This window comes from Vigna umbellata, chromosome 5 (assembly GCF_029865625.1).
Source record: "Vigna umbellata cultivar VRB3 chromosome 5, Vumbellata_1.0, whole genome shotgun sequence".
Classification (NCBI taxonomy): domain Eukaryota; kingdom Viridiplantae; phylum Streptophyta; class Magnoliopsida; order Fabales; family Fabaceae; genus Vigna; species Vigna umbellata.
The window spans coordinates 36525001-36536457 of NC_142169.1; the positions used below are offsets into that span (position 1 = coordinate 36525001).

Genomic DNA, 11457 nt, shown 5'->3' on the forward strand with positions numbered 1-11457 from the left:
TATATATATAAAGATAGTATATGTTATAATATAACTATATATCTTAATTTTTTTTATTTTATTAATAAATTGTAAAAAATATGCATGACAAAAAATAATTTAAAACGTATGACAAGAAATAATTTTAAATGTTTTTACTTCTTAATATATAAAAATATAATTAAATTAATATTTATGAAATATCGGAAAAAGGTTGTTAAAAGTTAATATTTATGAAATATCGGAAAATGGTTACTTTTTGATAGTTTATTGTATATATAATAATGAAGTTTGCTAATTTATATAACTTTTAAAGTGTATCAAATTTTAGTTGATAAAAATATCTTTAATCATAGAAAACGATATACTTTAAATACAAAAATATTTTAATATTTTTTTAATTTAAAATAAAAGAAGTAAAAAAATAAGAAATTATTCAAATACCTTTAATCTTACATGTTAGAATTTATAATATATACTATTTTTTGTCAATTGGTAGATTATAAGAAGTCACATAAATCATCAAACCCCATGTATAATTATCTTAAATATATACAACACATATACGACATATATAACTTTTAAATTAAACTGTACATATAGTAAAACATAAAAAATTATAATTTGACATGAAACGTTTAGCTAGTTTTATTTGTATACTGTAACATCCAAAAGTTACAGTAATAAAACCATATAATAGAATAATTACGATTAATAATAACACAGGTCAGTTTTAACATTAAAAGAGTGTACTACCGTGGCCGAACGACCTTACAAGAATCACAACTTAAATGTACAATAAAAAATAGTATTTGATCGAACGGTTTACAAAACCAACACCGAGCGGTCATTCAAAACTTAAAGAAAAAGGTGAACGAACGGCCACCTAACCAAAATGACCAACTACAAGCCGAACGTCCTATTGTTCGGTTTTCACCTCGACTTCGACTAAGTTCTCTTCCTCCAAATGTTGCTCTTCCAGTGCCTCTTCCAGTAGCGCGTCTCCTTCTGCTCACATCCACACGGATGATCATTGCAAAGACAAGGACGGACGTACAAACGAGACAACACAAGGAAAAACACAGGGTAAGCTTATGTAATTTAATTCAAGTAATAACATACATTTTCATATGCAAGCACATTCAAATACATTCCAATAAACAATTCAATCAAACCCTGATACTAGACCGACTGTCCGGACTGTATGAATTTTGTGTAGCTACGACGTTCGTGCACCCAGGTGATGTAGTAACTGGAATTCTCATCAGCTGCCACCCGAGGTTAGTCCGTTCCGTCCAAAGTACCCCTAAGGACTAGGACCTCATGTCGTTCCCACGCATGACCTACCCTCCTCTACGTGAGGACTAGTACTCACAGAACATCAGGATGAACCGCCAGCTAAGCATTTCCACATTCATACTTTACAAATTCCAATATTCACACAAGAGTCGTTCCTCCCCGGAACGCTCGTTCAAATCCACAATCTCATATTCATCTCATAAACTCTTCATCCTTTATAACCTTTCACTTTGGTGTCATTTTCATCATCCTTTCAAAATACATAAAATATCGAACGTTCCGCCCTCTTCATAACAAGGACGAACGACAGAAACGAGACCAATAAAATCTCCCGTTCCAGAATAGAATAAGACCAAGAGAGTTACTTTTAGATTCAAGAATAATCCCGGTAAAATATATATAATATGTAACGAAGTTATTTACATCGTGAATCAGTTAAATGAACTGACCCTCGGGAGTTCAAACCCATACTCCAACAATAATTCAAGTACAGATGCTCTAAGCCGGATCCCATGAACGTGGACATATCAGAACGTTAAATAACCATAGTTTAGAATCAATAATATACAGAAACCGGACGCCGGTCAGTGACCGAACACGGTAAGGATCGATATGTTACTGAAATTTGGACGAACGCTATTTCATCAAGATTGATTATACGAGAATTGGGTACGAGCGCTTGGTATAAGACCGAGCACTACTCCTTACGAACGTTAGGTGTGAGACCGAGCACTAATAAACTTATAATAAAAGGGTTGATAATTATATTATGTTACTATTGAAGTGGTGTTTACGAACAAAAATAATATACAAGTACATATACATATATTAGGTTTATCGTATTAGATTCAGACCCCACTATACTTGGCCGAACGCTCAAGCATAGTATTACCACACGAAGACGCTCGTCCTACACTAGGATTATCTCCAAATGAAAGAATCCCTTTTCAACTAGGTTTACCAGGAAAACCAAACGGTCAATGACCATTCAGTGATGAACGTACTTTATCATAGTGAAATCTCATATACAGAATCTTTTACATTCCAACTCATTTTTCTTAACTTATAACTTCATAACTTCAAAACTTTATAAAATTCCTATCATAATCAATTTTCATATCTCATACAGCACATATCATATAAGTTTCATATATTTCATACATTATAACCTAATTCATTCATATTTCATTTCATCTTATCCAATAATCGAACGTTCATTCCATACAATCATATCAACCATCATGCATCAAAATCATTCAGTCAACTAAACGAACGTTCAGACAGTTCAACAGCAAACAAATTAAATTAAATTAAATAAGCTTCCCTTACTTGGATACGTGAGTGAACGTCCTAAACGTAGGTTCTTGGTTCTTCCGACTACAACTTCTACCCTCACGATCACTTAACTCTTCCAAACTAAACCAAACAACAAAAAAACCAAGATTACTTAGTCTACACCCTCGCATGAAACCAAAATGTGGTTTGCATGTAACAAAAGAACGAACCACTAAGGGGAGAAGACTTACCAGCTCAAACTTGAAACTCGTTCGGTTCAAGATGAAGCTTAGGACGCCGGGAATGCTTCCACGGTGCTTGAACAGTGATCGGAGTAGAGAAAGGTAAGTTACAGTAGAGAGAAGGAAGGGTTTTCTAGAGAGAAGAAGGAGGAAAATGAAAGATCAGATTTTGGAAAGAGGGTGCATGCAGAAGAGAGTGGGCAGGGTTTTCAAAAAATCATTTTTGTTTACCCCACGTCCAAACGGACGTACGCTCTCCTGTCGACACTTGCCCTCCACTAACTGATTTTCGAAACTTCGATTCTTGACACCTGGCGTTTTCGCAGAGGGTTTGGGTGCGTTTTTAATGACTCTGACAGGGGTTTTGGGTGCATTTTAATAAGATAAGGCAGGTGGGGTTTTCCGAGATCTGACATATACGAATATACTAATATATATATATATATATATATATATATATATATATATATATATATATATATATATAAACAAAACTGACTAACAAGGACTTCAAATTTAGTATTTAACACTAATGGCCTAATAATTAATCAAAAAGTGTAAAAAAGTGATTATGTAGTAAAAATAAGATGAGAAGAAAAGTAAGATATATAAGTTTTTTTTCTTGTAAGATGAACACAAAGAAAAAGTAATATAATAAAAATAGTATAAATTAGTGATCAATATATACACTCATAAAGTTGAGATTGCATATAAAATTAGATACGTGGGAAATATAATTGTCCTTTCAATTGAATCGATTCTAATAATAAGTTTTATAGACTTTTGATTATAGACAGCGTCCGTTCAATTCTATATTTAAACTTTTACTGACGTGATTAACTAGATAATTAATTTATAACATATTTTTTTGTCTTTATTTTAGGATATATTTTTATACGTTGGTTTATGAAACAAATAAAAAATAAAATATAAACAAGAGCATAGAATTGGGCTTTTGCACCAAAATAGGCATATTTGCCTTTAATATTACCGAAATGGGCAAATTCAACCAAAATTACGAAAATGGAAAAGTCGTGGGGGATCCAAACGACTTCAATTGAAGAAGTCGTGGCCCCCCGCACGACTTCACCCTGTTCATTTGACCAGGGTTGAAGTCGTGCACCCCAAAAACGACTTTAGGGTATGGTAATCGATTACCACGTATTGTAATCGATTACCATACCGTTTTTAATAAAAAAAATAAAAAAAAATTGAAATCGTAGGGGGTTCACGACTTCAAACACAACTTTACTTTCTTATTATTTTTAACTTTAATTAATTAAAATCAATTACAATTTCTAAAAAATATTTTTAAATGTATTTAAAATAATTAAAATTATATCTAATTAATAATAATAAAATTTCAATATTATTAAATAAATAAATTTCATACTTTTAATTATTTTTGTAATTAAATTAAACTTTTTATAAAAGAATTTCAATTAAATAATTTATAACTATAATTATCTAATTAAAAATTCAAAAAAAATTATATTTTATTATAATTTATTGTTTTTAATTTTTATTATTATAGTATATTTTTTTACAAAATTATAATTAATTAATAATAATTTCTTTCATTATAAACTATTTAAATTAATAAAATTATTAAATATAAACTAATTAAATTAATAAAAAATTAAATAACTAAAATCTAAAATCGTGGAGGGGGTTAACGACTTCTTGTATTGAAGTCGTGCTCCCCCACACACTTTCACTTTATTACTTTTTTTTATTTAAAATGATTTATAATTTTTAAATTATATATTTAAACGTATTTAAAATATTAAAAATTATATATAATTAATATTTAAAGTTTCTAAATATTATTAAATAAATAAACTTATTTTTGTTAAAAAATTAATCACATTTTTTAAAATTATTTTAATTAAATAATTTATAACTATTATTATTATAATTACATAAATTAAAAATGCATAAATAATTTATAATGAAAAAAATTATTATTAATTAATTATAATTTGTAAAAAAATATACTATAATAATTAAAATTAAAAAAATAAATTATAATGAAATATAAATTTTTTTGAATTTTTAATTAGATAATTATAATAATTATAGTTATAAATTATTTAATTAAAATTCTTTTATAAAAAATTTAATTTAATTACAAAAATGATTAAAAGTATAAAATTTATTTATTTAATAATATTAAAAAACTTTAATTATTAATATTTTTAAATGTATTTAAAATAATTAAAGATGATTTAAAAATTATATAATTTTTAAATAAATATATAATTTAAATATATAATTTAAAAATTATAAATCATTTTAAATGAAAAAAAGTAATAAAGTGAAAGTGTGTGGGGGGAGCACGACTTCAATTCAAGAAGTCGTTAACCCCCTCCACGATTTTAGATTTTAGTTATTTAATCTTTTTATTAATTTAATTAGTTTATGTTTAATAATTTTATTAATTTAAATAGTTTATAATAAAAGAAATTATTATTAATTAATTATAATTTTGTAAAAAAATATACTATAATAATAAAAATTAAAAACAATAAATTATAATAAAATATAATTTTTTTTGAATTTTTAATTAGATAATTATAGTTATAAATTATTTAATTGAAATTCTTTTATAAAAAGTTTAATTTAATTACAAAAATAATTAAAAGTATGAAATTTATTTATTTAATAATATTGAAATTTTTTTATTATTAATTAGATATAATTTTAATTATTTTAAATATATTTAAAAATATTTTTTAGAAATTGTAAATGATTTTAATTAATTAAAGTTAAAAATAATAAGAAAGTAAAGTTGTGTTGGGGGTGCACGACTTCTCTTATTGAAGTCGTGAATCCCCCTACGATTTCAATTTTTTTTTATTTTTTTTATTAAAAACGGTATGATAATCGATTACAACATGTGTGGTAATCGATTACCATAACCTAAAGTCGTTTTTGGGGTACACGACTTCAACCCTGGTCAAATGAACAGGGTGAAGTCGTGCACGGGGGGCACGACTTCTTCAATTGAAGTCGTTTTGGCCCCCACGACTTCACTTTGAGTCAACATTTGCCCATTTTGGTAATAAAGATGGCATATTTGCCTAGTTTGGTGCAAAAGCCCGTAGAATTGAGTTCACTAACCAGGGCTAATTAATTAATTGAATGGGTGGATGTTTTGGTGTTTGGATGAAATAGGAATGGCACAAAAGGGAAAAACTCTAAGAAGAGTATGGTGGTGGCTTGGGCATATCCTTGACGATGCCGCAAAGAAGCTGGGTATCTGGGAGGTTGTACTCGTCCCTGAGGGAACGTCCAGGAGACAAAACGCTCACGTAGAGTTGTTGCCCCAGGTAACGATTCTCAGCATGCTCCGATCTCAGGTTCCACATTCCAGCATTGTCGAAAGTCAACATGATGGCGGCCCAAGATTTGGGGAAGACTTGAATGGTGTGTCTGCTCACGGCGTCCAGAAGGTTATAGTTCTTCCTTTTCTCAGGGCTCCATCTGCCTGGCTCAATGGCGACTGCAAAGAACGAGTAACCATCCAAATTGTATGATTGGACGGTTTTTCCATGGTTCTCAAAGATGATCTCGATGAAGTCGCGGAATGTGGCATTGATGACATTAGGCACCTTGGTGATTGAGTTCAGATCAAATGGGGGCTCGTCGGATATGGTGTTGTAGTTGAAAACCTTGTCAGCAACTCCGTAGTACTCAGCGAGCTTTAGAGGAGTTTCAGGATCTACATGTGAGACGGCATTGATGGCATAACGAAGACCTTGGACTCTGCTTACGGAGTTGGCGAGCTTGATGGTGCGAGTGATGTTGATCTGACCATAATGGTAAGAACCCTGGGGATTGGGCCTTGCAGCACTGGCGGTGAGGTTCCAACGGAAGGAGCGGAACTGGTTAAGAGACCAGGCCCAACCAACTGGCGATGGAGGGAGCTCCGGCGAGGCAGGGCCAGCACTATTGGTGTAGCGGATGAGGGCCTTGGCAGTGAGATCGTATTTGGTGAAGCGAGTGGAGGCGACCATGTAATAGTCCTTAGGGTCTTTGTCGGCGGTGACAAGGACAGTAAAGCATTGACCAACATGAACGTCAAGAGAGTCATAGACGTTTTGGACAACGTGGGAGCCTTCGGTCTCGACAAGCTTGATGGAATGGCCTTGGATCCTGAAATTAAGGGCGTCCTTGAGACCAACGTTGCATATTCTGTACTTGTAGGTCTTGCCAGGAATCATGGTGTAAAGGGGTTCATCACTGCCATCACCCTTGGCTGTTTTGCCATTGATGAGGACACCCTGTGGGCTACCAAGAGAGCGACCGGTGTCCAAGAATTTCCTGAGGATGGTGTGGCTCTTTGTGTACCAGTCACCCATGAGAACCCAATACTCATCCTCTGGATCAGCATATGGAACGGGAATCAAAAGACGACTGAAGACTCGAAGGCCACCGAAACCACCGGCTGCCCTGTGCAATCCTAAAGAAGGATAGTAGAAGAAAGTTCCAATTTGATCCTTCACTTGGAAGTGGTAGGTGTAGTTTGTCCCTGGAGCGATGGGGCATGAGGTTCCTGGTGTACCGTCTTGCCATGAGTTCTTCCTGTGTTGAATACCATGCCAGGTGAAGAGGAATGGCTCGTCAAGGTTGTTAAAAACATTTACCACAATGTTGTTGTTGCTTGTGCTGTTGATTTCGGGTCCTGGGAATTGGCCGTTGATGAGAATACCCTGCTGGGGCACTCCAAGAGGAGATATCGTCCCGTAGGTCACGTTCCATGTGTAATACAAGTACGGGTCTTCACCTTGCACTGCCGCCGCCAACAGGCATAACAACGACAACCACAATTTTCTCTTGCCACCCATTTTTTTTTTTTTCTCCTGCTCCTGTACACACTATTTTCTTCCTTTTCCTTTTTGTTTATTTGAAGAAGAGGAAGAAGAAGATGGTCTGATGCTGTTCTCCCCTCCGTCCCCCTTTTATACCATTTCCCCCACCTCCAACCACTCATCCTCCATTCCTCTCTCCCCTCATACATCGCTCGACCTCTTCTTATTTTTTGATTTTTTTCCTTTACTCGTTACATTCTCTTTTCAGGTAACAAATAAATAATGAACAAATATAAAAGTGAGTTTTTGCTTGCTTTAGACTTATAACAACAGGTAAAAGAAATATTTCAACACAGATTTTTACCTTTTTTTTACACGTATAATTTTTTTACTAATTTATTATTATATTAACATATTTTAAATCAAATAAAAAACAATACATATATTATTGTAAAAAAATCTATATTAATATATTATCAAAACTCAGACAAATGTAAATACTTGATTTTGAATTTACAAAAGTTATTTCAATTATATTGATCTTATTTGTATCCTTAATCTCTGAATTAGTTTGATCACTCTTGATCAAAGACTTAATTTACGTTGAAAAGTGCTTTTAAACATGGAATATCGTGGAAAACACCTAATAGAATTAATGGAAGAAATATATTGATTTCAATATGTATTCTTTAAAAACTCTTGATCTGTATTATAGATGGATTAATTATAATTTATAAATGATTGATTGAGAGTATATTGAATCAATTTAGTTCAATTGCCTAAAAAATTAAGAATTAAATATTTTAATGAGATGATGATATGATAGAGATTTACCAAAAATAATATTTTTTAAGTTATTTATATAAGAGGTAGGAAAGGCAACCCTAACATCTCCATACCATACTTTATACATTGCATTCTTTCAACCCATGTTGACTTCATTTTAGAGTTTGCTTTCTTTATCTTTACATTTTTATTCTTTTCTTTATTTTTAGATCTGAATTTTTAAACTTGATCTATTAAATTTTGAAGTGAAATAATATTATATATTTGTATCCTTAAATTCATAACAAATATTGATTAATTTGAATATGATTGACCATAAATTTAAAGACTAAGAATTTGAATCATTTCAATTAGAATTGAATTTTCTTTATTTTTTAAAAATTGATTTGGATAGAGTAATTGAAATATTTTGAATTTCATTTTTTTATTTGGATAAAAAAATTAATTTTTCTTTTAAGACAAGATTTTATTTTAAAATTATTTGACTCAACTTTTGGATCGGATTGAGTCGACTCAAACATGAGATTAAACTAAGTCGGTTGGATAAAAAGTCAAGACAAGTCACTCGTGATCATAAATAAAGATGAGTTGGTTTTAACCGACGATTAAGTTAAGTCGGCTTGGACTCAAAGTCAAGTCAAATTGATCTAAATTCATAATCGAACCATGCCTGTCCGACTTATAGTAGAATTGAGTCAACGGAAGCTAACTGTTAAAACGACTCGACCTAAGTTGAAGGTCAATATAATTGAATGTAACTGTATATAGTATTGGGTAAGCTACACAATTTAATGTAATTAAAGTATATTAAATATATATTGAATTTCATATTAAATTAAAAGAGCTTAATACCATTAAGAGTAATCTATTTAAATTTGAAATTATAGGTTAAGATAAAATATCAATATAATTAATTTATATAAGTTGCGCTATAGTCAAACATACTTCAACATTTTATACTTAAGGTTAAATAAAATATAGTTATGATACCATTCAACTTATTTTCTAATTCAGGTTAAATAAAATATAGTTACGAAACCAATAAGCATGTTCTAGCACAACACTTTTGATGAGTAACTTCCTTTTTATTGAAATATAAGCTTCCATATCTTGTATAAGATGCCATGAAATACATTTGAGTGTGATGAACACTGTTTATGAATTAAGACTTAACTCTTCTTTTAGAGGAGTTATGAAATTAATTGGAGGGAGGTTTGTTAAATTAGAGATGGTTAAGGTGTAGTTTAGTTGATGGGATTTTGAATGGTGTACATTGTGCTCGAGTCCATGCTTATGAAAGTATCTCTTAGTTCATTAATTTATTTTTCAGTTGCTAAAAGTTTAGAATGTATTGAAAGGCAACTTGTTAAAGAGAATAATTCTGAGTGAAATAATTTGGATCCAGTCTTTTGTGTTCGAGACCATGAATATTATATTTTAAGTTTGGGTAATCTCATTCTATGTAGATGACTTATGTTGTGAACAAATTTAGTACACTCTAATCGTCTGAATGAAAAGGAAAAATATATTTTGACATTGCATACGTGTATTTTTTTTATTATTTATTTGATATTATATTGACTGTACTCTAAATTCAATAAAAAAATTACATGTATATCATGTTAAAATATTGTAAAAATATATGTGATAATATGTATCATTATCTAAATGGAAACAACAAAGTGAAAACTAGATTAAAAAAATTTAGGCGAAATTTTACTATGTTATTTTTCTTTAAGTAATTTTCTTCCCGTACTTGTGGTGGTAAGCCAAATGTTGATTAGATCATTGGACTTAAGAGTGTTAGGTATTACACCATCACTTGATTGGGTCACGAGTGATATTTTAGCGATTGGATTTTGTTTTTGTCATTTATTGGATATTATGATAGGGAATACAAAGAGGATAAGGTTAAAGAAACATATTTAAGTAAGACGGCATATTTAATAAAAGCAATAAAGGAAGAAAAATACTTTTAAAGACTCTTTAAAGGTAGATTGGAAGCTTGGGGTCGAAAGTCAATTTAGATAAAAAAAAAAAAATGGAAACTAAGGAAAGGGGACACTCTTAATGCTTTAGGTAATCGAATTTCATAACTTTTGGTTAGAACATTTTATATTAGTTCTTTCAGTTGACAAGGATCAATGGTAATGAGGGTTTTGTCACCATATTTACTTAGCCTTTGGAAATGACATAAGGAACATATCTTTTTATCAAAAGTGTATGGAAAAGTTTCTTTAACTATATATAATTTTGCCCAATGATACAATGCATAATAAAACTATATCATAAATTCGACTTTCGAACTGTGCAATTTAAAAATAATTTTTTTTATTAATTATTTTTTTGGATTGCACAACCTTAAAGTCATTTTTGACTTATGTATTGTATAGTTTTGAAGCTTTCTTACTTCTATGTGCAATATGAAAGTCATTTGTTACATAAAAAAACAGCTTGTAAACAATTTGTAAGTATTTTTTCATAAAAATCTTATGGGATTGTGTAATCTTTCATATTGTGTTCCATAAGTTTTCTTTTTTACATAAAAAAATTATTTCAAATTGTACAATGTAGAAACTTTTTTCATTGACTTCATCTTGACACAACACATAGACAAGGACAAAGAAGGCAACAACACCAAGAGGAGATCCAACAACAAAGAATAAGATGGTAGACGCATTGTCCAAGACAAGGTATTTTCTAGCTTTATTTAGTTTCCAAACTAATGAGTGGGAAGCTTGGAATGAGGAAGTTTAGCATGATTCCAAGGTCACCTCTTTAATACATGATCTCATGTTAGATTCCAAGGCTCACCGTAGGTATGAATGGAAGAAAGGCAGACTGTTTTATCAGGACAAAGTGATACTACCAAAGATTCTGTGATGTTCATTCTGATGAGTGCACACACATACAAAGAAAATATGGTCCAAACCTCACTCAAGGGTCAATCATTGTCAAAATTGATTATATACTGATTCTTTCATGTAAAAATCATTCATCATTAATTGCAATTGTAAAAACATGACCAAAAAGCTATACACTCAAATTAGCAACTTATCCAT

General features: G+C 30.7%; 1 protein-coding gene across 1 annotated transcript; it reads right to left on the minus strand.

The window, feature by feature from the left end:
• Positions 1 to 5825: 5825 nt before the first annotated feature.
• LOC124838592 (L-ascorbate oxidase homolog) lies at positions 5826 to 8085 on the minus strand. Its single transcript, XM_047314241.2, has one exon. The coding sequence runs from the start codon at positions 7643 to 7645 to the stop codon at positions 5996 to 5998; it is 1650 nt and encodes a 549-aa protein (XP_047170197.1). The 5' UTR covers positions 7646 to 8085; the 3' UTR covers positions 5826 to 5995.
• Positions 8086 to 11457: the final 3372 nt, after the last annotated feature.